The 25,741-nt window shown below is 63.3% G+C and overlaps 4 protein-coding genes and 1 non-coding gene across 16 annotated transcripts; 2 read left to right on the forward strand and 3 right to left on the reverse strand.

Annotated features, from left to right (window-relative positions):
• Positions 1 to 1,447: 1,447 nt before the first annotated feature.
• CEND1 (cell cycle exit and neuronal differentiation 1) lies at positions 1,448 to 4,511 on the reverse strand. 3 transcript variants are annotated; one of them, XR_004078382.2, is made up of 3 exons: positions 4,410 to 4,511; positions 2,127 to 3,082; positions 1,448 to 1,616 (listed from the first exon to the last, which is right to left on the reverse strand). XR_004078382.2 is itself a non-coding variant. In XM_006741775.3 (2 exons), the coding sequence occupies exon 2, from the start codon at positions 2,982 to 2,984 to the stop codon at positions 2,538 to 2,540; it is 447 nt and encodes a 148-aa protein (XP_006741838.2). In that variant the 5' UTR covers positions 2,985 to 3,082; positions 4,410 to 4,511; the 3' UTR covers positions 2,108 to 2,537. The 3 variants fall into 3 exon arrangements, 2 of the variants coding, with proteins under 2 accessions (XP_006741838.2, XP_030893198.2); XM_006741775.3 differs by lacking the exon at positions 1,448 to 1,616 and having other exon boundaries at positions 2,108 to 3,082; XM_031037338.2 differs by lacking the exon at positions 1,448 to 1,616 and having other exon boundaries at positions 2,108 to 3,007; positions 4,410 to 4,510.
• Positions 4,512 to 4,877: 366 nt separating this feature from the next.
• SLC25A22 (solute carrier family 25 member 22) lies at positions 4,878 to 12,833 on the reverse strand. Of its 4 annotated transcripts, none has more exons than XM_081797509.1 (10): positions 12,775 to 12,833; positions 9,344 to 9,507; positions 9,114 to 9,239; positions 8,845 to 8,900; positions 8,007 to 8,097; positions 7,369 to 7,487; positions 7,096 to 7,270; positions 6,851 to 7,005; positions 6,687 to 6,762; positions 4,878 to 6,538 (listed from the first exon to the last, which is right to left on the reverse strand). In XM_081797509.1, the coding sequence occupies exons 2-10, from the start codon at positions 9,361 to 9,363 to the stop codon at positions 6,385 to 6,387; spliced, it is 972 nt and encodes a 323-aa protein (XP_081653635.1). In that variant the 5' UTR covers positions 9,364 to 9,507; positions 12,775 to 12,833; the 3' UTR covers positions 4,878 to 6,384. The 4 variants fall into 4 exon arrangements, with proteins under 4 accessions (XP_081653635.1, XP_081653636.1, XP_030893212.1 ...); XM_081797510.1 differs by having other exon boundaries at positions 9,344 to 9,502; positions 12,775 to 12,830; XM_031037352.2 differs by lacking the exon at positions 12,775 to 12,833 and adding an exon at positions 10,512 to 10,667.
• Positions 12,834 to 13,414: 581 nt separating this feature from the next.
• Positions 13,415 to 19,641, reverse strand: PIDD1 (p53-induced death domain protein 1). Of its 7 annotated transcripts, none has more exons than XM_006741794.3 (16): positions 19,126 to 19,641; positions 18,012 to 18,357; positions 17,277 to 17,690; positions 16,749 to 16,958; positions 16,605 to 16,659; positions 16,235 to 16,436; positions 16,024 to 16,149; positions 15,718 to 15,897; positions 15,490 to 15,637; positions 15,236 to 15,371; positions 14,999 to 15,149; positions 14,768 to 14,891; positions 14,566 to 14,684; positions 14,374 to 14,487; positions 14,057 to 14,262; positions 13,415 to 13,802 (listed from the first exon to the last, which is right to left on the reverse strand). In XM_006741794.3, the coding sequence occupies exons 2-16, from the start codon at positions 18,316 to 18,318 to the stop codon at positions 13,544 to 13,546; spliced, it is 2,751 nt and encodes a 916-aa protein (XP_006741857.1). In that variant the 5' UTR covers positions 18,319 to 18,357; positions 19,126 to 19,641; the 3' UTR covers positions 13,415 to 13,543. The 7 variants fall into 7 exon arrangements, with proteins under 7 accessions (XP_006741857.1, XP_081653638.1, XP_030893206.1 ...); XM_081797512.1 differs by having other exon boundaries at positions 18,012 to 18,394; XM_031037346.2 differs by having other exon boundaries at positions 18,012 to 18,394; positions 19,002 to 19,333.
• Positions 19,642 to 21,355: 1,714 nt separating this feature from the next.
• On the forward strand, positions 21,356 to 23,371 carry RPLP2 (ribosomal protein lateral stalk subunit P2). The gene is made up of 5 exons (XM_081797553.1): positions 21,356 to 21,505; positions 21,690 to 21,813; positions 22,270 to 22,318; positions 23,062 to 23,160; positions 23,244 to 23,371. The coding sequence occupies exons 2-5, from the start codon at positions 21,691 to 21,693 to the stop codon at positions 23,318 to 23,320; spliced, it is 348 nt and encodes a 115-aa protein (XP_081653679.1). The 5' UTR covers positions 21,356 to 21,505; position 21,690; the 3' UTR covers positions 23,321 to 23,371.
• Positions 22,351 to 22,484, forward strand: LOC115943643 (small nucleolar RNA SNORA52). The gene has a single exon (XR_004078229.1). It is a non-coding gene; the product is annotated as a small nucleolar RNA SNORA52 (small nucleolar RNA).
• Positions 23,372 to 25,741: the final 2,370 nt, after the last annotated feature.

A 25,741-nucleotide genomic window follows, 5' to 3' on the forward strand; every position in this document is an offset into this window, starting at 1 on the left:
GGGTGGGGGTCGGTGTCTCAGGGGGACAGAGAGTGGACGGTGGGCGCCGGGGCCGGGGGAAGGATGGGGGTCAGTGTCTCACAGGGACAGTTTCCATTTGGGAGGTTGGAAAGTTCTGGAAACCATTGGTAAGGGCGGCTGCACATCATGAATGTGCTTAGTGGCCCTGAACTGTGCATTTGATATAGCTAAGATGGTAAATTTTATGTTATGTGTATTTTACCACAATAAAACAAAAGAAAGATATGCATGCGATACACACACACATCCCACCCCAGAGACACCAGGCACCAGGCGAATTACAAGGATTTTCATCACTGCTCTATTTGGAAACAAGCTCAGTGTCCTGTGAATTGACGAACACGAGGGGCGACTTCGGGTGGAGTACCCATGTTGAGGGGCCAAGCTCTGGACTTCTGGTTGAAGATGACAGAGCTCATGCTCACGGTGCAAGCCACAGAATGGAGAAAGGGGGAGAGGGGACCGCACAGCCAAAGGGCGGCTGCCCTGGCCCCTGCGGGGCAGGGGGCTGGAGGCTGGACCTCTGGCCTGCGTCTGCCCTGCTCCACAGCCCCCCACCCTGTGTGGCCAGCTCTGGCCAGGTGGCTCAAGGACTCTGAGGAGCCGGTGGTGTGGGGGGGTCAGGAGGAGGTTCCAGGACTCGGAGGAGGGGCGTGCCTGGGCGAGGATGTCAGGTCTGTTTTGAACTTCCAAAGAAGTTCTCCGGACTTGCCTGGGCCTGATATGCGGGTACAGGGACCAGGCGTGCCACTCTGGGAGGGTGGGTACCAGGAAAAGAAGGGAAGGGCATGCCCCCCAACATGTCAGCTCCAAGACGGTGGGGGCAGGAGGGGCCCAGGGTGACAAAGCTCCCAGGAGTGCTTCTGGGCCCAGCAGGGCCTTGCTCCCCCAGACCCTGCCCCTACAGCCTTGCCCACAGCTGGAGGTGCAGGCAGGCCCGACCAGTTGGGTCATCTGGCCAGAGTGGGCTCAGGGAGCTGTGGGCAGTGGGGTGGCAAGAGGAGGAAAGCCCATCTTCCCGGTCTCCTCTATGCCCCGCACAGATGGGGAGCTCACTGCAGACAGTGGTGGAGAAAGACACCCTCTGGTCTCAGACATCAGAGCGAGGACCCCCATCCCCCTCCCATGCCCTTACCGCTCCAGTCCCAGCCCTGCCCTGAGCACTGCGGCTGGCAGCCCAGGCCTAGGGGTGGGAGTCCATCGAGGGCCAGGGCTGGCAGCAAGGCCTGAGTGTGGCTGTCTGGGATGGGGCAGGGCCCAGGATCAAAGGCATGGGGGTGGCAGGAGGTGGGGGGCCAGTGGCACCTGAAGCTCCCTATTCCTCCCTGGAAAGCCTGGTGGTGTGGCTACGTGACCACCCCCCACAACCCGGTGGGAAGCCCTTGCCTTCCCCCCTCCCCCCCAGGTAGGTGAGGACACCAGCCCAGCCGTTAGACAACAGAGTTTATTTCAGACTCAGCCTCAGCTCAGGCCCAGGGTTCCAAGCAAGGGCGTGTCAGTGCCCATGGCCACCCTCCAGAGCCTGCCCACTGCCACTGTGCCATGGGTCAAGCTGGGATCCGATGTGCCGATGGGGGGCTGCACCCACAGGCTCCCTGCAAGCACAATGGGGCAGTGGACGTGGGTGATGGTTACCCACCAAGCAGCTCTACTCTGTGTTATTGCATTTATACGCTTGTTAGAATCAAAGGACGCTGGGTGAGGTGGGAGGGGCCGTCTCCAGGGGCGGGGCAAGCACAGCCACTGGGCAGATCCTCGAGGTCCCCCCCAACCCGGGCCTCCCTGCCAGGCTCTCAGATGCCCCAAGGACAGTTGCTGCAGGACGAGGAGGAGTCAGGGCAGGAAGTGAGATGGCCCCAGCCTCAGTGGCTCCCCGGGGGCAAAGTTAGAGGGTGAATGGTGGGAGCCCCGTCCCAGACCAGCCTTTGGGCTGTCTGTCCACCCAGCCAGGGTGCAGATGGTGGGCAAAGGTGGCACGGAAGCTCAGCTGCCACCGTGAAGGCTTGGTTCGGGTCAGCCCACTGCCCGGCCCTACCCAGATGGGCCCCCCAACCCTGCCCAGCTACAAACAAAGAGCAGAAATGGGGAGAGTGAAACAACCATACCTTTTAATGTCCCCACAAGGGCTGGGCCCTTGTGGGAGCCCATCCCGGACCCCTACCCAGCCCTGGGGACTCGTCCAGACTCTGCTGCCAGGAAGTGCTTGGGACCACTGGGGCCTCTCGGGACCGGCTGGCACACGTCCACCTGCTTGTAGGCGGGTGGGCCACACTCAAGGTCCACTCCTCCCACTGCCCCATGCTGGAGCCTGGGAGGGGTAAGTGCTGGGCGCCAGTGTGCGGGCTTGGTTTCCATGGCTGGGGGGCCTGTCCGTGTCTGTCCTTCTGCGTGTATGGGGGTATATGTGTATATGGTGCGCACGTACGGACTATGGATAGCTGTATGTGAGCTCAGCATGCACTAGGCTCCTGAGATCTGTACAGGAAGTGGCTATGCCCCCACCTGGGCACCAGCCATCATTTTTTCCGGGCCAGGAAGGCCACACCAAGAATTAGGGCTACGGCTGCCATGGCCACACCCCCAGCCACCAGCAGGGGGGTCAAGTTCTCAAAGGGGCAAGGGCCTTGGCCCCCGGGACCCCCGCTGGGGGCGTCATCCTCCTCAGCCCCATCCCCAGGGCCCTTGGGCTCAGGGGCGGCCTCGGGGCTGCTGGGGGCTGCGGGGGCCGGCTTCAGGTTGCTGTGGTTATTGAGAAGGGTAGGGTCTGCTTTGGCCGCGGTCTTCTTGGCAGTTGGGGTGGGGGCCGCTGGGGACTCTTGCTTCTCTGCTTGGGCCTCCTTCTTCCCAGGCTTAGCTGAGGGGGCTTTCCCATCCACAGCTGGCGGGGCTCTGGCCTCAGCAGCCGCCTGCGGAGCCTTCGTGTCGGGCTTGGGGCTGCTGGTTGCCTTCCCCCTGGACTCCATGGTGGGCGGTGCTGGCAGGCTACCTGGGGTGTGCGTGGACAGACAGGCAGTTGGAACTCAGCGGCTCAGGACAGCTCACCCCTGGGCATTATCTAGGCCTGGAGAGAGACACAGTGAGGCTGTGGCAAGAGACTCAGCCCTCCTGTTCAGCCCCTACCATCTTGTCCCCATAGAGATCCTGCCCAATTCTCTGGACCGCCCCCCCAGACCCCACTCAGGATGTTCTTCTTCCAGGGCTTGCTCTCCAGCTGTCCCCCACCGCTCCCTGAGAAGCCCCTCCAACCACACAGGCAGAGCGTGTTGGCCCTGAACAAACTGGGGGTGCAGGATGAGACAAGCCATCTGCACAATGGTCCTGCCCATACATGTGCTATCTCCATTGGGCCGGGGTAGGGAGGCCCTGATGGGGAAGTGAGAGCCCACCCAGTCCCGAGGAGGATATATGGTCAGTGGGGAGTGTGCCCGGGCAGGAACCCAGAGTCTGGGCTCTCTGGTGTCAATGGGGTGGGAATGGGCCCAAGGCTGCCAGAACTGGGGTACAGCACACCTGAGGTGTTTCCCCGGGGGGCTGGAGAAGCCAGTCAGGCAGGCAGTGACAGGCCCTGTGCCTCCTGGCAAGCCATCTGCCCCTCCCCAGCTCCCGGTACCCACCCCCAAGACCAGCTTCCCCTGCTCCAGTTCAAGGGCAGGGAGTCCTTCCTGAGTCTGGGGCTGTGCCTGCCTCTGGGGCAAGGGCAGTGTGCGTGTGTGTGTATGGGGGGGTCCCTGGTGTGAGCCTGGGGTGGACACAAGCCATGTCCTCAACCTCAGCATCCTCAAACCTGGACCAGGGCAGAGGATGGGGTCTCCAGACTATAGGAAAAGCTTGGCCCAGATCCTCAATGTTTGAGTTGTTGGGTACTGGGGTTACTGGGCTGGGCCTGAGCCATCTCTCCCCAAAGGCCTAGATACCCCGTCTGCCTCTTCTCCGAGAGGATTAGAAACAGCCCCCCCCCGGGGGGGGGGAGTCCATGTGGGAAGCAGCGGCCCAGGTTTTCCACCTAGGCCAGGCACACGAGCCACACCTGAAGGTCACCTGTAGGTCATAGTATAATGGGGGTGTCCCAATGAGCAGCCTAGCTGCTGCCCCACTTCCCGGGGAGTCCCAGCAGCCCCTCAACCCCTGGTTTTCTGGATGGGTACCCAGCCCCTGGGCGTCAAGTTTGCAAAGGGCAGGTGGTCTCCTCCCCCGCAATACCCCGTTATTTTTGGTTCATACTGACGTCAGCCAGTGCCCCCTCCCCCTCCCAGGAGCCGCAGGGGTGGAGAGAGCCAGGTGCCCGGCCTGCGCCCCCAGTGACCTTCAAGGCGGGAGCTGCCCACTCGCCCCGCGGGGCCGCCCCGTCACCCCCCGGGCCCCAGGCCCCGGAGCCCCCGCTGTCTTACGCTGCTGCTCCCGGCGCTCCCCCCTCGGCGCTGTGCGCTGTCCGCGGGACCAGGGCGGGCGGCGGCGGCGGCGGCGGCGGCGGCGGCGGCGGCGGCGGCGGCGGCGGCGGCGGAGACTGGGAGTTTCCCACAATGCACTGTTCTCGGCGCCGCAAGCCGAGGAGGCGGGGCCACATCACCGCCGGCTCCGCCTCCTGTCGGCCGCCCCGGCGCCCCCGGCTGGCGGGGCGCTCTGGGGACCCCCAAGGGCGGCTTGCCGTCAGGGAAGAAAGGGGGCTGCCTTTCCCGCACCTCCAGTCCAGCCAGCGCGGGACCGGGAGGCCCGTAGCCCAGGCCCTCCTCCCAGGCCTTGTGCCGACCGGCGGGGGGGGTGGACCGAGGTAGGTCTGCAGGGGGAGGCGGGCCGGTTCCAAAAAGAGAGGCTCCCTTCCCCCTCCCCCAACCCTAACAGATTTCAGAGAGAAAGTATCTACTTAGAATATTTATTTATCTTCTCACAAGACAAGACACAAAAAGTTACAACTTCTTAAAACTCTTGAAAAGAAAAAATATAATTCTGTAAGCAGCAGCAGCTTCCAAGGTACAGAGGTGGTGGGAGAGGGCAGCTCCCGGGGACAGCCGTGACCTGGGGGGTCCCGGCCTGAGCCCCAGGTAGTGTCACCAGGAGGGGCCTCGGAGGAGGGAGCCCAGGTGGGGTACACAGCACCAGCACATCAGGATCAATCACCAACACAATCACGTGGCCTGGGGCAGGGCAGGGCGGGGAGGGGAGGGGCAGGGCAGGCAGGCCTGCCTCAATTCACAACATCAATGTAGGAGGGCGGTCCCAGGAGGGCAGAGCTTATGGAGTGTGGTCAGGGGCCTAATGCAGACGCCCGGAGAGTAGGGTGGGCCCTGGGAGGACTGAGGGAGCAGGTCCTGCCCCTGGAAGTAGAGCAAGTACCCCCAGGCTCCATACTGGTCCTCATGCCTGCCCTCCCCACTGGCCAATCCTGGACCCGGGGCGGGGGGGGGGGTGTCTCAGAAGAGGGGGTCTGCTGAGGTGCAGCAAGAACCAGACTGGGTAAATAAATTCCTGAATGGGGTCGGAAGGGAGCCTATAGGGCATACACGGTACAGACACACATACATTACCTGGCCATGTGGGTAAGGCCAGCAACCCCTCACCCCAACCGCCCCCAGCCCTGTCTCTGAAGGGCAGGCCAGTGGAGGGCTGGTGGACACAACCTGCTCCCCAGAACATTTGCACATGCACACAGACCTCACACGCTGCAGGCCCCAGCCTGGAGTGGGGTAGAGAGGCCTACCAGGAAGGATGCTGGGTCCCACAGTGGAGGGGGGGGGCTTGCCCTGGGAGTCAGAACTCAGTGTGACCCCCTGCCTGGGACTCCTGGCTCAACATGGGGTGCAGGAGACCCCAATCCTCCTGCAAGGCTGGCTGGGGGGGCAAAGTGGAGTCCTGACCAAGGCGAGAAGGGCAGTGGCAGGGACAGGCTGGACGGATGGACACAGGGATGGACAGAGCACTTGTGCTCTGCAAGTTAATAAATAGGTTTGTGCGGGGTCCCCTTTGTAGACTAGGGACCAAGCCTCGGGGACAAGAGCTGGTAGACTGGAGGGTAGGGTCCCGCTTGCCCAGCCCTGGCCTGGGGGCCCCAGCCCAGAGACCAGCTCTGCCCTGGGGGTATTCAGGCCGGGGCGGAGCTGTGGGGGGGGGGGGGCTGGCTCCAGGAATGTAAAGATTTTCTGCGTTTTCTACATAAATAAGACATTGAGCCCAGTGGTCGTCCAAGCAGGACCCCTAAGGGGCCTCTGTGTGCACCACCCATGTGGACCCTTCATCCCTTCCTCTGCTTCCCCCCACCTGTGTGGGAAGAGTGGGGAGAGACTTTCTCTTGCTCAGTCCTGGGCGGGCCACCTGGCTCCGGCCCCACTCTGGTCCCACTCGGTTGGAGGGCGCAGGTGGCCGCCGGGCTCAGTGCTGGGGTCGCTGTAGCAGCTCCAGCAGGGTCTCAGCGATGCCCAGGAAGTAGACCACTTGAGCGATGCCGAACAGCGGGGCAATGACCAGGGCACGGCAGTAGGCGCCCTTCAGGAAGGCCGCGGGGCCCTCGTGCCTCAGGATCTTCCTGTGGGGAGAGGGTGGTCAGGGCCGCTGCTGGCCTGCCCCCCCATCCCCATGGGCCTTTCCACCTGGCACAGTCCAGGAACCCCGTGTAGGGTGGTCAGGGCCGCTGGTGGCCCACCCCCCACCCCACCCCCGTGGGGCCATCCCACCTGGCACAGTCCAGGAACCCCGTGTAGGTGTCCTCGTTGACACCACGCTGCAGCGACTGAAGTCTTGTCTTCACCACTGCAGGGGGTGTGCAGGTCAGCATGGGGCCCAGCCCACCTACACCCGCACCGCCCCCCCACCCCCCGCCTCAGTCCCAGGCACTGACCATCACAGGGGTTGACGGCCACGGCGGCTGCACTCCCAGCCACACAGCCAGCCAGAAATGACACATAGAAAGGAGACTTCTCCCCGGAGGAGGGACAGCCCAGCTGGTTCAGGTTGGCAAAGAGGGGGAAGTACACAATGGAGAAGGGGACGTCCCTGTGGGGGGAGGGAGGGACGCTGGTGACCTAGAGGTGTGCGGTGCGCAGGCCTCCCTCCCCCCACCCTCACCCTCACCGTCACTCCCACCTGAGCAATGTGGCCCCCAGTCCCTTGTAGAGGCCGGCGATGCCCCGGCTCCGAAGCAGGTCCCGGGTCAGCTGGGTAGCTGTGGGCCGGGGAGCAGCCGGAGCCTCCATGGAGGGCTGAGCGCCGCCCTGGGCTGACAGCTGGGCCTGGGCATCCAGTAACTTCTTCTGGGCAGCTGGGGAGAGAAGGAATAGGCCTGTTGGCTCTCTCTCTCCTAGTACCTCCCACCTGGGCAGGGGCTGGGGCTCGCCCTCTGTCTCCCCATGCCCTCACCAATGCGGCCTGCGTCCTGAAGCTGGATCTTCAGCATCTCCATGGGGGTGGTCACAATCACCTGGCAGGTGCCGGCCCCACAGCCGGCCTGCATCTCCTGAAGCAGGGTCAGCTTCTGCCTGGAGAGAGGGGGTAAGGGCCGTGGTGCGATGCAGAAGCCTCTGCGGCCCTGGGCGTGTGGGGGCGGCGGCGGGGGGGGAGTGGCAGAGGCAGATGCGGCTCTGGAGGGGTACAGCACCTGCCAGCCTCAGATACCCCTTCAGGCCCTCCAGCAATGAGCACCGAGCCCAACAGCCAGACGGCCCCGCGAGCAGGGCCGGGGAAGGTGGAAGGGCCATTCTCAAGCAAACAGCAGTGGAGATGCTGAGGTCTCAAGTAACCAAAGGGCCAAGCTTCTCAGCCCCACCCTCAGGTGACAGGGGGAAGCTGGTCAGTGCCCCCCCAGATCCCACCCTACAGGAGTGGTGCACACTGGCTGGGGGCCAGGACCGCCGGGGCCAAAGCACAACTGACTGGCATCTGCGTCCCTCCCCGTGCAGGAGGCAGGGAGGAGGTGAGGGGCAGGGCTTCTGTCCTTTGTCGGGAGGCACAGACCCCTCCCCCTCACAGCCTTGGCCCGCAGCCCCTCACCCCCTCACCCGTCCTTGGAGAGCTGATATCGGAAGAAGTCGTTAGCGGCCAGCTTGATGGCCTTCTCCGGGGTGACAAGGGTCAGGTTCACAGCAGCTCCTGTGGGGCACAGTGGGGAGCACAGGCAAGTCGGCGGCCTGGGCTGGGGAAGCTCTCAGCCACCACTGGCCTCCCGGCTCGCCGAGCCCCACCCCGGCCACTCCTTGGCTCCTCCTCCTGCCCTCTCACCCACATTGGTGCCAGGCGGGGCAGACCCAGGCAGGGACAGGGCAGGGCCTCCTCCAGGCGCCCCGCTCACCCTCCCTGCATGATCTACCCATTCCGGCCTCCCTGAGGAACACCTCCCCTGGAAGACAGAAGGTGCTTCCGCTGGGGGGCGGGCACTGGGTGGAGGACACAGGCCCAGGGTGAGCGAGAGTGGGGGGGTCCCGCCGCACAGTGTCTGGGCAAAGCCAGGCTTGGGGATTGTCCCCTAAGCGGCTTTGCGGTAGTGCCCCACGCCCTCCCGCCTCCCAGCACAGATGGAGTCCCACCTGCCCTGGAAAGCAGGGGAGAAGGCTGCAACCTGCACGGTAAGGACACAGCGCCCTGCCATGCGGGCGGTGGCAGCGAGCGGGGGATGGGGCTGATGCCCTGGGAGGGCCGCTGAGAACGGCCCCTCCCCGGAGAGCCCACCCTGTGCCGCTCACCCAACACCCGGGTCCCACGGGCCACATCCACACATACACACCAGGCCCCAGCAGGCCGCCCTGCCTGGCCTTGCCACCTGCCTCCCAGCCGTGACAGCAGGACCCCTCTGAGACTGCAGAAGGGTGCCACCCACATGGGCCCCATCCCCAGCCTCACCGCGGTACATGCCGAAGTAGCCCTCTGAGCGGATGGTCTTGATGAGGCAGTCAGACCTGCAGCCAAGGCGGGGGGGCGGGAAGGGTGAGCCAGGGGGCCAGCAATGGCTCCAGCCCTAACCCAGACGGGAACTTCCCCAGACCAGCCCTGACCTGTTTCCCCTCTTGTCAATCAGGCTGGGGGATGCAGGAGCAGGGCCTGAGTCTGAGCCTTAGCCTGGCCCCCCCTCACGTGGCTCCATGCCCACGGCCCCCACCGGGCATGCTCACATGCTGGTGTACATGCGCTGGCCATTCTGCTGGTTCTGCAGCCTCGTCTTGGCCAGGTCGATGGGGAACACGCAGGTGACCCCGATCAGCCCAGCGATGCCGCCATTGATGAGCTTGGCTGGCAGACTGTGGGAGCAGAGGGAGTGTCAGGAGTGGCCTCCTAGGCCACAGGTCAGGACCACACACGGGGTGGGGTGGGGCCAAGAGCAAAGGCAGGGTTGCATTCTGACCTGATCTGCTTATCAGCCATTTAACTGAGCGCACCCAGGTGGGAGCCGGAGAGGTGGATGCCAGCCCAGAAGGTGGAGGACGGAGGCAGCGCAGCGTGGGTGGGACAGAGGGGGAAGGGGCGGTCCTCCACTTTCCGGGGAATTTCAAAACCACGGCTTCTGTTCTAGAAAAGGGTACAGGAATCAGGGGAGGGAGGAACAGACCACTCAGAGGCACACCAGAGAAATAATCTTACCCCCAAAACCCCCTCCCCAGGTCTCACGCAAGAGCACCAAGCCCCTCACCCATCCCTAGGGCCACCCAGTCTCCCCTCAAGGCGCCCCCGCACCGGTGCGTTCTCCCCCGCTGGCCTCGCTCACGCTCACACACACTCACGTGCACACTGAACGCGCCGAGGAGCGCACTCTGCCTTTAAAGGGCCAGGCGCCTCTGGGGCAGTGAGTCTGCCAGCCAGGCATCTCAACCCTGGACTGCGGTGACCCCTTCATCCTCGGGCAGCGACAGCTGGCGCCTGCCCCCTCAGGATGGAGGCTGGAGGGGCTGAGGAGCACCCCCCAACCTGGGCTCAGCTCACAGCTACCCAGGTAGATGCTGCCGCGCCAGGTGCAGCCCCCCCATGGACCCCAGACAGCCCCTCCCCCTGGAGAAGTTCCAGGCTCACCCACACCCAGCCCTGCACCCACCCTCCCATCCACCCTTTCCAGGAATCTCACTCCCAGACAGACAGACAGACAGACACACACACACACACACACACACAGAGACCAGGTCCTCTGGAAGCTTCGGGGGAGTTCGGGGCATGGGGTGGGGGGCAGCTGAGAAGGGGACAGCTGACTGAGGCTCCCTGGGATGGTTCACGCATCCACTCTGGGGGTTGGGGGAGACAGGGCCCCTCTCACTAGAGACAGGGCAGAGCCGGCCTCCAGAGCCTCCTGTCGGGGGCCCCCCAGAGCCCTGGAGCCTTCTCCCGCCTCTTGCCTGGGCCCCCTCGAGGCCAGCTGTCGTGGGCTCTCACCCACAGCACTGTCACCCAGGGTCACAAGGCTGGCTCACACCCCTGGTCCCTCTGAGGACCGGTGACCTTCACCTCAGCTTTCCCGGGCCATCTGTCCCTGTGTCCCCTGCCCCTCCAGCCCCACCACCTCCGCAGCCCCCAGTCCCGCTCACCCTGAGGTGCACCTCCAGGACTACAGCCCACCGGGCTCACGGAGGAGATCCAGGGGCCAAGGGAGGTGCCCGCTGCCGGGATTGGCCGCTGGGCGGGGCGGGGCCGGCCTGGGGGGGGGGCGACTTTCTCTTTCACTTTGGGCAAGTTGGCTCTCAGCTGCTGTGGGATGGGAGGGGGCGTGACAGCTTCTGAGAGGCAGGGCCCAGCTTCGGACATGATCAGCACACAGGGCAGTGGGCCTGACTCAGGCTGACCCAGCCAAGCCTGACCAGCCATCCACAGGAACCCCAGCCCGTGGCCACCACGACCCCGACTGTCCCGTGGGTTCCTGTCTGCAGCCTGCAGGCTGGATCTGTCTAGGGCTCTGGGACCCAGTGGATGGGGCGCTCTCTGTGCCCAGGCCCCCTGTGGGCCTCTGTGTGGACAATCTGGTCCCGTGGGAGTGGAGATGGGTCTGTGCCCACTCCTATTCGTGAGACCTGTGTGTCTATTGGATGAAGACGCATTTCATGGGAACCTCACCCTAGGCCAGGACTGGGGCGCCTGGGGGGCTCAGGTGGTTAAGCGTCTGCCTTCGACTCAGGTCATGATCCCAGAGTCCTGGGATCGAGGGCATCCAGCTCCCTGCTCAGCGGGGAGTCTGCTTCTTCCTCTGCCCCTCCCCCTGCTCGTGCGCGCGCGTGCACTCTCTCTCAAATAAATAAATAAAATCTTTAAAAAAGGGAGGGGCAGGGAAGTGTTGGCTAGGTCTCAAGAGGCCTCTGGCTGCCACCCACAGGACTGCTCACCTGGCAGGTCCAGAGGGCACAGGAAACGGGCACTCCCAGAGCCCTCTGCCCGGCCAAGGGGTCCCCGACACACATGCCCTGGGCCTCTGTCCCCAGCATCTGCTTCCCCATGCCCTAGCCTGCAGATAAAAGTCTGACCTCTGAACTTCAACCTGAGTTTTCCCTCCCCACCCCCACCCCACCCACCTCCAGGTGTAGACCAGCTACAGCCAGCTCTCTGCTGCCCCAGGCTGTCAGGGGCAGGGTCTATATTCTCACTGCAGTCTCTCTGCCGCCTACTCCTGCCCTCTGGGGGACTGAGTAAACCCTGCCTCCTTGAGCATCACCAGACCCCACCTCCCGTCCAGGGTTAAGGGACACTGGGTGATGGGGGTCCCGGTGTCTAAGGTGAGGAGGGGAGCAGTTGTGCCAGGAAGAGAGGCAGGCTCAGGGATGCCACGCCTGAGGGAGACAGTGAGTCTGGGGTCTCACAGTACGTGCTTCAGGCTGCAGGATGGAGCAGGGAAGAGGGTCGCTGGCCTGACAGCAGTGAGAATGAAGGGACTCTGCCTGGGGAGACTGGCAAGGGGTCCACGGGACCCAGAACCCCCCCTCTGTCGGTCCTGACTCTGTGGTTCTCACCCCTGCTTAGGAGACATCTGTGGAACAACTTCCCCAGGCACCTCGTGTTGCCACAGAAACCCAGCAACCCTGGCCAGGCCTGAGGCCGGGGCCTGTCAGCCCTCACCGTCCCCCTGTCTCCACGTCTGCAGCCAGGTAAACTAAGGAGGAAGGCAGGCAGTGGATAGCGCTGCCCACAGACATCAGCCACAGAATAATGCTGCTACTTCCAGACCCTCCCAGGGGTAAAATCTCCCACAAATTAAGCCGCTGAGCTTCCCCTCCCCCACCCCCGACGGAAGCCGATGGGGGTGAAGATCAGAGTGTGGCACTGGCCTCTGGCTGCCCATTCAATCTCCCCGCGTCCCTTCCCCATGGGGCGGGGGGCGCTTTCTACCCTGTCGGAGGGGCCCCAGCCCACGAACAAAGGAGGCCTGGGGTGGGGGCTGCGGGCTCCAGCTCGGAGGCCGGCTCAGGACCCTTGTCCCTCTGGAGGGGATCCAGACGGGACCCAGACGGTCACGCCGCCCCCGCGAGGCGATGGCGACTCCAGCCACGCACGTGTCCACACAAGTCCGGCGGGGTCCCACGTGTGCGCCCCCCGCAGCCCGGCCTCCGCTTCTGGGGCTCTGGCCCCAGCTTCCCACCCCGTGGGGACACGTGTGCGCGGGGAGCGCGCCCGGCACCGCCCGGGGTCGAGCACGGCCTCCCACACCCAGACGGCAGCCGGTCGGAGCATCCGCCGACCCGCGCAACCCCCCCCCCCCGGAGCCGCCTCGTCGGGGCAGCCGTCACCTCCCCCGGCCGCCTCGGCGCCCCTGGGCCCCGCAGTCGGGTGGGCGCAGCGGAAGGGAGAGGCCGCGCAGGCACTCACCGCGCGCTCCGCTGCCGCCGCCGCCGCCGCCGCGCTCGCCTCCCCGCCGTGCCGCGCGCCCGGCTGCTCCTCGGCGCGGAGGCGCGGAGGCGCGTCCGCTCGGCGCTGAGCGCGCTCCGCCCCCTGCCCCCGGCCCTCGGCAAGCGGGCTCCGGCTCCCCCTCCCGGCCGCCGCGGCCACTGCGCCCGCGTGGCCACAGCCGCCGGTCCCCAAAAGGCCCTTCTTTGGTCTCTGGGCCTCCCGGCCCTACATGGGCCATGGACCCAGGGATTAGCCCCGGCGGACCAACGGGTGGCAAGGAATGCTGGGAAGAGGGTGTCCCAGGGCAGGAGCGGTCCGTGGTCGCACAGTGGGCGCTGGGAGGGGACTGATCTGGCCAAGCACCTGCCCACCAACTTGGGGGATGCACAATCCCGCACCCAGGTGACTTTGTATCCATTGGTGCTGCACAGTTACTTTGTAGCTGGAGCTCCTCTCCCTCCTGGGCACATGGGAGGAAGCAGGAGCAAGGGGGGTGTCGACGGGGCGGGTAGTGAAGTCTTTACACAAGGTCCCCTCCCAGCAGCGCCCAGGCCTCTGATCTCAGGCCACCCCTTGCCTTCCACCCACTCCTCCACCCAACAAATAAACAGCTCTGAGAAGCAGCCAAAACAGTACATATTTGTTACACATGGGAGGTCACTGTCCCCATACACAGGGAAAGCTTGAAAATGGGGGCCTCTGACCATTGGCCAGGGTACATCAGGGGCCTGCCCAAAGTCAGTGGGGTCTAGGCCTGGGCAAACTCTGGGGACTGTGATGCTGAAGGCTCAGGTGGGGCAAGGTCCCTGGGGGCCAGGCTTGTGCGCTGGATGCTGTCCTTGTACTTCTGGCGGCCGAGCTCCAAGACAGCCCTCACCTCTTCAGCAACATCCAGCCGGTCGCTCTGCTCCAAGGCCTGCACTAGGAGCCCCACAGCCCCTGGCTGCCCGGCCTGGCGCTCAGCCCAGGAGAAGAGCATATGACGGATCTGGCCATCCAGGTCGTCCCTGGGTGGGGGTGGGGGGAGAAGGAGAATGGTGATAGAGAGGCCCAGCCATCACACCCAAGGTTCTGCTCACCCTCCTCGGGTGGATTCCCTGCTCCCTGGGTGAGGTGTGGCCAGACCCTCCCTTTCCTGCCTGTTTGCCCTGTCCCCACTCACCCTGGACTTCACCCAGCCTCATGAAAAGCTCTCCTGGCAGCCAGGACCCAGGCCTGAGGCCGGTCCAGAGCCGGCATCAGGATGCCCAAAGGAACTCACCGGAACTCATGTCGGATGCGCTGCAGCTCACGGTAGGGCATGCCCAGGTGCAGGGCCACGGCTGGCCAGTCAGGGCCCAGGCGCCCAGCCACATTCTGCAGGTTGCTCTGGGTCAGGAAGCCAGTCTCGGCATCACCCAGGGTCAGAGGGGCCAGGGAGAGGCTGGTCCCCTGCCCCTGCTCTGGCCCCTGGGACCCCCGTAGTCTCTGTGAGGAGGAAGGGGTGCAGTGAGCCCTACCCTCTGCCCCCTGACCAGCCCCGGGCTTCTGTGCCACCCCTGCCCCCTTCACACACGCTGCCCCCCACCCCAGCCACACCGGCAGCTTGATGGGCAGAGTGGCCATCCAGAGGGAGTCTGTGCCCTTCCTCTGCCGGGCAGCCTCTGCCTCCTCAGGCACCTCCTCGGGCACTGCTCCCCGGTAGAAGGACACCTAGTGTTGGGGTGAGATGGGGCTCAGTGTTCTGGCCTCTGCCCAGGCAGCCTGGGGCACCCTACCCCGCTGACCCACCTGGCCCCTCACAGCCTGAGCCTGCCGGTCCAGGGCGGTGGTCACATACACCTCCTTCCTGTTCTTCAAGTGTGAGTAAAACACAAAGCAGATCCTGCCCGCCACGCAGTCTGGGCGGTCTGGGGGCGGGATGGGCTCAGCAGGGAGCCTGGGGAATGGACCCCAGCATCCTGTCTCTAGGGGCGGGGCAGGGGGGGCATACCAGCATCCACGTCAATACCCCTCTCAAAGGCAGCAAAGAATTTTTCGCCCTCGAACATCTCCACCGTGTCAGAGGGCTCAGGGCCTCGGTACCGGTCCAGCAGCCGCCGGAGGGTGGCATCCACCTGGGGGGGGGGGCACCCACTGGCTTCAAGCTCAATGCCCTGCACCCCCATGCAGGCCCTCTGCCCTCCCGACGCAGCTCTTCCAGACCTCTGGAGTCTGCACCCACCTTGTTGCCGGGCAAGCACTGGAGCAGAACCTGCTCGGGGTCCCGGCGCCTCTGCAGGGCAATGAGGTTCACCCTGTGCAGTCGCAGGCGCTCCCAGGCCTTCCGAGCCAGGCCCTCCACGCAGGTCTTGGTGGTGTACCAGAGCCAGTACCTGGGAGGGCCTGGGGGTGAGTGGGGGCTGCCCAGACAGGCTCGCTGGGGGAGAGGACTGAGGAAGCTGGGGCTGGGGGCACTGACCAAGAGAAGTGGGTGACCTGGAAGCGAGCATACAGGTGGGTGATCTCCAGTGCCACCTGAGCTGTGATGTCATCCCAGACTACTTCAGGAGGGGTCCGGTACAGCAGGTGAAGACAAGCGCGATCCAGACTCAGGCCTGGTGATGCGAGGGGGCCGCAGGCTGAGGTGTCCCTGGTAGGGGCTCCCCTGCCGAGAGCACGGCCCCCTCCACCCAGTGGCCATGAGTTCAGCTAGGCCACCTGGCCACCTCTCACCTGTGACACCAGGGGGCAGAGGCAGCTGCACAGTGACAGGCCGGAGGAAGCTGGGGGGGCCGCTCTGGGAGAGGCACAGCAGGGGGCTGGCCGCTGCCTCGGGCTCCTCCAGCAGGGCTCGAAGCTCTCTGCTGCCCACGTGCACCACCTGGGGCAAACGGGCGCCTGGAACACTCACCTTTGCACCGAGGCACCACCCACCACTCACAGTGGCTGCCCTGCCTGCACCTGCATGCGGACGTGACGAGGCTCATTGGTGGCCCCAGGGGGGAATGTGACCTTGACCCCAGGATGTCCTGAGGAGTACAGCAACGTCCCCTGCGGCGGCACCAGGCAGGTGTTGGACACAGGACGTGAAACCACGAGGAACCACGAGAAGTGGGGCACCTGGCAGTGAGCCCAGAGCCTCTGGGCATGGGGGGTGGGGTCAGAGGGGAGTTAGGGTTAGGTTAGAGCCACCAGGCAGGGCTGACCAGGGGCTGGAGGGAGCCCCTCCCTAGTGCTCCTTCCCAGGAAGGCCTAGGGGGCTCTCACCTTGGGTGCCTCTTCTTCCAGGTAAGTCTCCAGGTCACTCCAGCTGTCATCACTCAGGGTCCTGACCACCACCTCACGGCAACGCCGGGCCCGGGGGGGCACAAAGAGTAGCCACAGGCCCACCTCCTGCCAGGCAAGGGTGGTGTGAGCACTGGGTCCCATGCCTGGGCCCTCCTCCCCTGCCCCCCACCCCGACTCGCCCTGGCCATGCCTGCCGGAAGGCCACCCCGTGGGGCTGCAGCTCCAGGACCCCACTGAGCAGGGAGTCATGGGGACCCAAGGGGACGAGGTGTGGCTCCGGCAGCCAGAGTCGATACTGGATGTTGACAGGGCTAGAGGTGGCCCCAGCAGGGAACTGCAGGCGGACCCCACAGGCCAGGGTCACTGAGCAGCCTTGGGGAGTCACAAGGAAGCTGCAGGAGAGGGTGGGCATCAGGTCAGACAATAGAAGGGGTGTGGCTGGATCGGGGACCCCCGGGAAACTCCAGAAGACCCCTGGGGCATGAACACGGTGTTCATCATGGACAGAGCGACAGCGTAGAGACATGCATCTTCAGCCCCATCCCCCTCCCCACACACACCTGTCCAAATCTGAATTCAGGAACAGTCTGGGCATTTCGGGGGTCACGGGCGTCTCTGCGGCGGGACAGGCAAGCTGTTAGGACACCTATGGAACCTGCATCCTGGCCTGTCTGTGGCCTGACTCTTCCTAGCAACAAGCCTACCTGGGGGACTGTGGGAGGCAGGTAGAGCCTTGCCCAGGGGGTTCCCCCGAAGGCGCACAAAGGGGGCGTCCAGTAGCTCGAGGGGCACGTCCCGGAGCTGGTTGTCCCTCAGATCCAGTCGGGTGAGCAGCGGGAGGTGGGCTAGGCCAGCAGGCACTGAGGTCAGGAGGTTGCTGTGCAAAACAAGGAACCGCAAGGACCGTAGCCCCACTGCGGGCAGGTGCCAGCTTAGGGCCAGCAGAGGACCACTCAGGGCCACACCCAGCCCTGGCCAGGACAGGATACTCACGCTAGGGCCAAGCAGATGGCCAGACTCGGGGAGCTTGAGAAATCTGTGCAGGGAGCCTTTGAAAGCCAGGGAAGGGAAGGCAAACAAGGGCCACCCAGGAGGAGTGAAGGCTCCAAGATGGGCCAAGCCTGTGTGTGCAGGGGCCGCCCGTGGAGGACAAGACAGCAGAAACCAGGCAACGGCTGAAGGGCACTCCCTGTCAGGCCCAGGGAGCCATGAGGGGCACGACTCCTACTCACCAAGGGAGGTCGGGAGGCCCTGCAGCCGGTTGGAAGCCAGATTGAGCTCGGTGAGGCTGCTCAGGCCTCCAATCTCAGGGGGCAGGGTGTCCAGAAGGTTCTCTGAGAGATCAAGGCGCTGCAGGGTGGATAGGGATCCCAGCGCTGTAGGCAGCGTCTGCAAGCCGTTGTGGCTCACAGAGAGGAAGGTGAGGGAGGGAAGGGCTCCGAGGGCCTCAGGCAGCTCTGAAAGGCTGTTGTAAGACAGCAGGAGGGTGCTCAGGCCACGCATCTGTGGGATGCAGGCCGGCAGTGTCTCCAGGCTATTGAAGCTCAGATCTAGGTGGGCCAAGCGGGCCAGGCCACTCAGGCCAGCTGGCAGTGTGGTCAGGGAGCCCCGGGAGCAGGCACCCAGCACGTCCCGATGTTGTCCGCCTAGAAAGGGGGAAAGCAGATGTGGCCCTCAGAGCCAGAATCCCAGGGCCCAGCTCAGTGCAGAGGCACAGACCGCTACCCCAACCCCACCCAGAGAGGGACAGACGGAGACACCAGCAGATGCAGGGGGAACAGGGACAGATACTGCAGGCTCATCTCAGCTGATAGCCATCACCCATGATCTGCCCCAGGAAGAATACCTACACTGGGGTCTGCTGGGAGACCCCAGTGGGCAGCTGCAGCCTCCAGGAGCCAGGGCTCAGCCAGCTTCACCTTGTGGGGGGCAGGGTTGGGACAGGGCTGGGACCAGGTGGGACTCACCTCTGAGGACCAGGGAGCGAAGGTGCTGCAGGCTGCACGGCACCTGGGCCAGGGTGGCCTCCAGCAGCCGAGGGTCCTCGTGGCCACTCAGCCGCAAGAACTCCACTTCCAGCAGCTGAGGGGGCCGCTGGGCACACAGATTCAGCAGCCGGTGGCAGCCCCGAGGGTACAGGTCCAGGTTCAACCGGTTCCCAACCAGGAGAGGGGGGTCCCCAGGCTCCGCATCCACAGCATCCGCAGCCTCTCCCGCAGCCTCTTCTGCAGCAGCTGCCTCGGGCTCCAGCCCCTCCACCTCTGCAGCAGCCATCGCCCACCGGCTGTCCTCGGGGTCCAGACATGTCCCAGCCTGCCAAACAGGCCTGCTCAGGCAGGGCCCAGGGAGGCTGCAGAGTCAGGGGGAGGAGTGGAAGGGAGTGGGGATGGGCCCTCCTACTCAGGGCAATGGGGATTCTGGCTTGGGGGCAGTCCTTGAGCCAGGCCAGCTGATCCACAGAGCCCAAAGCCTCAGCTGAACAGATCATGGTTGAAATAGGGCTGGGGAATGAGAACCTCAGGACTGGAAAGGCAGCAAGCAGGGAGACCTGTGTGCAGAGGAGCCTGGGGAACCTGATGGGGGGCAGCGGGAGGAGGGAGAAATGAGGCTTCATGTCCCACTTGTGGAAATTTGAACAAGAGACTCCTAGAGCTGTCAGGTCATCCTGGCTGCCCACCCCCCTCCATGCCCCCTCTGGGTATAAGAGTTTTGGGTCCAGCCCCACCACCAACCTTCACACCCACCAGCTTTGACCAGAGGTCGAGGACTCTTATCTACCACGTGGGGGCAGTGGCGCCGGCAAGGAAAGGGGTGATTGTGCCCGTATGTGTCAGATAAATGAATGGGGGGGGCAGGGAGAGCTGGAGTGTGAGCCGCTGGGGGGGCCTGGGGTCCTGGAGATGGGACCCCACTTCCTGACCACTGGAGGAGGGTTCGCTCACGCTTCCTGTTCGCACCTAGGTCTGCTGATGAGGGCAGTGGTCTGCACATTCCGGGCTCCGACGGCTTGGGGGCTGGTCCTGGCCGGGAGAGGCCCCCCAACCTCGCCGTCCCCGCCGCCCGCCCGCGCCCTGCGCGTACCTGCGCTCGAGGCTGGGCGCCGTCCGCCGGCGCGTTCCCGAGAGGGCCGGGCCTCGGGTCCCGCCCAGTCAGGACGCCCCTTGCTCGGGGCTGGGACCGCCGGCGAAGGCCTCCGGGTCCCTCCCCTCCCCGCAGCCCTGGCGATGCGGCCGCGGACCCCAACCGGCAGCCGCCAGCCGCCAGCCAGCTGCACTCGTCTTCCTGTTAGTCTGCCTCAGTCCGGCCTCTCCCGCTGGGAAGGCCCGCGTCGCGCGCTGCAAAACCCGCCCTTTCGGAGATTCCTGGCCCTCGGGCCCGCCCTACTCTGGAGCTGTGCGTTCTGGCCCCCTTAAAGTGAGCTGGTGCAATCTCGGGACGGAGGAGGGCTTTGGGGGCTGATCGCAGCTGCCGCCTCACATCCGCCTCTTGCCAGAAGCCGGAGCACTAAATGTGCCATTCCACGGCCAGCCTCAAGGGCCTCCTTCTCCCGGAAGCCTTCCTGGGCCTCCTCTGGAAACCTGGTCCCAGCTCCTGTGATCTTGCTTTACCGGCAATCACTTTGGCCCAAGAGCCCCAGCAGTGGGCTTCCCCACACGTTGCCTCCTTCAATCTTTGCATCTCACAGGGAAGGAAAAGGAGGCTCTGTCAGATCAGTTTGCCCGAGGTCACTTAACTACTGGTAAGTGCCAAAGCCAAGAACCTCAAACTAGGTCTGACTCTTAAGAGAACCTACCCCATCTGTGCTCATTCACCCAGTCTGCCCCAAATCAATTCATGCACACCCTCTTCCTCCAGCTCCCCTGCTGCCACCAGCCCTCCCACCAGGATGGGCAGTTCGGCCAGGCTCCATTTTCCGCAACTCCTGTCCCACCTCCCGTTTCTAAGTAGCTGCCAGGACTTAAAAAAAGAAAAAAAATCACAAGAATGTTACTCAGCTTTATTTTTATTTAAAAGATTTTATTTATTTATTTGCCAGAGAGCGACACAGTGAGAGAGGGAACACAAGCAGGGGGAGTGGGAGAGGGAGAAGCAGACTCCCCGCGGAGCAGGGAGCCCGATGCGGGGCTCGATCCCAGGACCCTGGGATCATGACCTGAGCCGAAGGCAGACGCTTAAGGACTGAGCCACCCAGACGCCCCGAATATTACTCAGCTTTAAAAGTGAACGAAATTCTGACACACGCCACAGTGTGAACGAAACTTGAGAACATTATGCTAAATAAGTCAGATCCTAAAAGATAAATACTGTATGCTTCCACGGTGAGGCCCCCAGAGTAGTCAAATTCCATTGAGACAAAAATTAAAATGGTGGGTGCCGGGGGCTGGAGGAGGGAATAGGGAGTTATTTAACAGGTGTGGAATCCAACTTCGGAAGATGGAAAGCAGTCGAGATAGAGGCTGGTGATGGCTGTGTCATGAGAAGGCACCCAATGCCACTGAATTGTATGGTTGGACGGTAAATCTCATGTATTAACTCTAAAAACAATCATCACAACATGCCACTTCCCTGTGTATTGCAATTACATCCCACCCTTGCCAGGAGGGTTTCCACTTTACCCCAAGTGTGAGACCTTGAGCAAGGAAACCTCTCTGCGCCCCACCTCCTCTATAAAACGGGGGTAATGACAGCGACGACACCCCCAGGAATGGTGTGGTTTGCACGAATACACTCGTGCTCGATGAACTACATACACTTGGTAGTGACAGCCCAGGCTGCTTCTGGACCCATCTCCAGCCACCGCGGGGCCCCTGCTTCCGACCCTTCTGCCTGGTGCTCGCCCCAGATCTCAGGGCCGGCTCATCCCTTCGGGTGTACGTCGGCCCGGGATTGCCTCGTTTATTTACTTCTGTGTGTCCTCGTTCTAAAACCTATGTTGCGGAGCAGCAGGGCCGGGCCGGCTCCCTCTCTGCGCGCCAACCTGCGGCAGGCTCCCGGGCACCGGGCATGAACGCGTGGCACGTGCTGACGTCCACGTGGGCGCGAAGGTCAGTTCGGAGCCCACGCGGCCCCGGAGGGGAGCAGCCACCAAGCCCAAGCCGCTCGGCTCCGCATCTCACCGCGGCCCACGGTCCCTGAGGCCCGGAAACCCCCCGCCCCGAGCAGCCAACGGGGAGGGCCGGCCACGTGCACACGCGCAGGCGGCGCTCCCGCACTTCCGGCAGCAGTGCATCCTGGGACTTGGAGTTCGCCGCAGGCCTGCGGCCGCAGGACACCGCGACTCGAAGGCTCTCGTCTCCGCTGCCTGGGCGCCGCGTGACGTCACTCGGAGGCGCCCGCACCGCCCGGCGCGCGGGTCCCGGGGACTTCTGGGTAGCGGATTACCCCCGCCCCCCACGTCGCCGCCTTCCTTTCCGTCCCTGACGCCGCCGAGGTCGCACGCGTGAGGCTTCTCCGCCGCCGAGTGAGTGGGCGGCGGGGCCGGGGCGCGGGCCGGCCTGCGGTGCCGTGGGGGGCTGTGGGGGGCCGCGGGAGGCGGGCGGGCGCCTGCCGGGTCTTGGCGGGAGGCGCCGGGCCGGAGCACGCGCGGCCGGGGCCGGGGCGGGAGGCCTCTGGGTAAGGCCGCCTGTGCTCTCCTCCCGCCTCAGGATGCGCTACGTCGCCTCCTACCTGCTGGCCGCCCTCGGGGGCAATGCCTCCCCCAGCGCCAAGGACATCAAGAAGATCCTGGACAGCGTGGGCATCGAGGCGGATGACGACCGGCTCAACAAGGTAGCCGTCCCGCTGGGCTCCGGCGAAGGTGTAGCTGGACGTGCCCGCGTGTGCGCGGGGGTCCCGATGCAGCCCCAGGGCGGGTGGGCGTGAGGCGGAGTTCCAGCCTGCCTCGGGGCAAGGGACGGGAAGGTTACGGCGCCGCCGGAGACTTCCTAGGAACTGTTTCCAGAGAAGCGCACCTTCCTTAGTGACCTTCTTCCGCGTGGTGGGATTTAAACCGAAATACTTGGCTGTCTTGTCTCGGGAGTCTTAGGAGTGCGCTGGTTCCCCCTTGGAGCGAGTCTTCGGGGAAGCCACGTGTGGATGGTTACTGCTGGGCTGGACGGGCAGGCCTGGAGGCTCTGGGGCGTCTTCTCACGGCTCGCTCCCGCAGCTCGCCCTGCCCCGGTTGGAGAAGTTAAGGCAGGGGCGCGTTAGTGAGTCTTTGGTAATTGGTGCTTCTGGTTATTCTAGGTCATCAGTGAGCTGAACGGAAAAAATATCGAAGACGTCATTGCCCAGGGTGAGATTGTGTGCAGGGGGTTTTCGTTCTCGGGGTCCATCCTAATGCCTGCTGGTCAGCCTGTGGCCTGCCAGGTTTCGCTTGTGGACCAGAGCACTCTAGAAGCCTCACCCAGAGAAGCGGGCAGGCTTCAGTGAGCTTGTGCCAAGGATGCTTCTGGACAGGCCGGGTGGTGGGGCAGCAGGGTGGGGCTGGAGCTCTCAGAGGGGAACCCGGATTTTGTAAACACCGCTCACCATGTGCTCTCGGTGAGGGGCTCGGGAGCACAGACGGGGACTGCCCAGGATGACCGCAGGTCCCTGCCCCCCTTTACTGGGCAGGTGGTTTTCTGATGACAAGGCTGGAGCTGACGGGAAGTGTTTGGAAATCGTACCATTGGGACGACTATTCTGTCCCTGTGGGCTCAGTGAGGCAAAGCCCGCTCAGCAGACAGCCCTGTCTGAGCTCACTGATGAGGACCTGGACCTGGCCAGCAGACTCGGTCCTTGCCGGGGTGTAAACGTGGTGGGGTGCTGTGGCTCAGTTTCTTGGGGCGGGATTCCTAGAAGCCAAGTTTCCAGATAGGGAACTTGAGGAAGCCTGGGTGTGTGTGGGGGGCACAGGCAGAGCCGCCCATCCGAGAGCACAGAGGAGCCAGTGACTCTGGCACTTGGCTATGGGCCTCCGTACATCGGGCAGACTGTCTCTGAGGCAGCCTTCAGGCCGAGCACCTGCTCTGGTCTCATTTTCCCTGATTGCCGTAGGTATTGGCAAGCTGGCCAGCGTGCCTGCTGGTGGGGCTGTCGCCGTGTCTGCCGCCCCAGGGTCTGCAGCTCCTGCTGCTGGCGCTGCCCCCGCTGCTGGTAAGTGGAGGCTGGGGCGGGGTCTCCGCTGGGAGTGTGTCTTGCACTGTGGGCCTTGCTCACTGCCCCCTTTCTCTCTACAGCAGAGGAAAAGAAAGACGAGAAGAAGGAGGAGTCAGAGGAGTCGGACGATGACATGGGATTCGGCTTGTTCGATTAGGTTCCTGCTCACCCCCACCTGCTAGCAAATAAAACCCTTTTTATGTATCTATGAAGTGGCTTGTGAGCGTTTTGTAAGAGTGTGGCCTTGGCACAGGGCAGGTGTGGGGGCCCCACCCCACGTTGGGTGGGCGGGCCTTCATTCCGGGAGAAACCAGAGCCCTTCCTGGTGAGGTGGAGTTCCCAGGCAGGAGGAGCTCCCCGAAAAGCTGGGGATCTGGTGCAGAAACGGGTACCTGGGAGTGGGGACATCTCCTGTGGATCTTGGGTGTGGTCAAGCCTTGAGTAGGCTCAGGAGGGGGCGTTAGCCTTCTTGGGCACAGTCCTGGCTTCTGAGGACTGCAGGGGCCTTCCCACAGTGAAGTTTTCAGGGGGACACACAGGAAAACTTTAACAGCAGTGGGTGGTCTCCACTACCCTGAGGTGGCTCTGGCTGGCAGAGGCCAGCAGTTGCCCTGAGACTGGTAGCATTCTTCAGTTTCACAAAAGGAGAGAGGGGTGGTGGTGCCTGGTGCACGTGGGATCCTGAGTTTCCCTGCAGAGTTGGGTGCAGTTCACATTCAAACTCTGCTTTAATCTTCGAGCAACTTGGTCCCATAGGTCCTTCGAGTTACCCCAGCTATTGATGACCTGGGCAAGTGTGGAAGTGGCTTGTAGGTAGTGATGTTGGGTCACGTGACCACGAAGTCCCCTTGGGGTGGGCCTGCCTGTGCCTCTCCTGCCAAGCTCTGGCTGGAATGGGGGGCAGGAGGCAGAGTTCCTCCCATCGCCATCCTGGGCCTTGGGTCCTCTGCCCACCAATGCCAGCCCACTTACTAGATGCTCATCTTCCCCCTGTGAAGGCTCTGGGTCAGCAACAGGCTGTGGTGTGTGCAGCCATTGGGTGCCAGGCTACAGCTCTGAAGAAGGAGCTGCCATCCGTGCGCTGTAGTTCTGCAGGGAAAGAGCACAGAATGAGTGTAACAAGGGACAGCTGGGGGGTGGAGGGCCTTCCTCAGGTAGAGAGTCAAGACCTGGAGAAGGGGGTCCACAGGGTAGGAGTGTGCATGGGATGTGGGAAAGAAGGCCTAAGACCCCTCCGGTTACCCTCTGGCGGCTGGAACATGGGCCCAGAGGAAGAAGTGAGCATCATTGCAAGGTTCCCAGCAGCATCTGCTGCAAGGGGCAAGTGTGAGTGGGGGTTGGGAGAGAGCGGATTGTGGACGCCCAAGGACACAGGTGGTAAGGGGACATGGCTCCAGGTTCAGCTAGAGGGCTCCCCAGAGGAGAGGACCCAGATTCCATGGGCAGACTTTGGACCCTGAAGTGAAGGGCCCCGTGTAGTCAGAGGACACCATGGGAGCATGACACCCGCCAGAATGATTACACAGCAAACACCAGGGCTTCTCATCCACGCTGGCTGGGAGGAGGGGGAGGCCCACCTTCCACCCCGAGCCAGGGTTCCTGGAAGTGCTGTTGTGTTCCTGGCTCCAGAGCAGACATTCCCAGGGGCCTGGAGGGAGTGATATGTACCCAAAACAGCTCAACCCTGGTGTGGAAATGGGGGTAGAGGTCTCCCTGCACTGGGGCAGTGCCACCCTTCAAGGCCCCAGTCCCTCAGAACCAGGAAGGGGCCGGACCCTGGCTTCTTGGAGCAGGTCAGGGGAGGACCTTTTTAAGTCCCTGGCTCAGCCTGCACCACCCAGCTCCCCTCTTGGTGGTCACCCTGGTGAACCCCTGGACTTTCAAGGCCAGCCTTGAGAGTGCTTCATCCGCACGGTACCACACCTGCCCCTGCTGCTTCCGGCAGCATCCCCAGGGGCTCAGTCAGTAGGGGCCCTGATCATCCTGATGGGGCCATACTCTCTGCTCTATACATCCATCCAAAGCACTTGGGGGATAAGATCCCCATGTACAACAGAAGGTCAAGTTTGTCTAGGTCAAATTTATTTTTCTAGTTGTTTATGAAATTTTAGGGTTTTTTTGAGATTTAATTATTTTTATTTTGTTTCTGTTTTTTAAATTTTATTTTATTTAAATTCAATCAAATTAATTAAGGGCAACTGGGTGGCTCAGTCGGTGAAGCATCTGCCTTCGGCTCAGGTCATGATCCCAGAGTCCTGGGATCGAGCCCTGCCCTCCAGCTCCCCGCTCCGTGGGAAGCTTGCTTCTCCCTCTCCCTCTGCCCCTCCCCACCATTCACGCTCTGTGTCTCAAATAAAATCTTTTTTAAAAAATAAAAATTAATTAACATAGCGTGTTGTTAGTCTCAGAGATAGAGTTCAGTGATTCATCAGTTGCATATAACACCCAGTGCTCATTACATCACTTGTCCTTCTTAATTTCACAGTTACTCCATCCCCCTATCCTCCTCCCCTCCAACAACCCTCAGTTTGTTTCCCAGAGTTAAGAGTCTCTTGCGGGGCGGGGGGGGGGGGGGGGG

This window comes from Leptonychotes weddellii, chromosome 11 (genome assembly GCF_054177405.1).
Source record: "Leptonychotes weddellii isolate Sample4059 chromosome 11, ASM5417740v2, whole genome shotgun sequence".
NCBI lineage: Eukaryota > Metazoa > Chordata > Mammalia > Carnivora > Phocidae > Leptonychotes > Leptonychotes weddellii.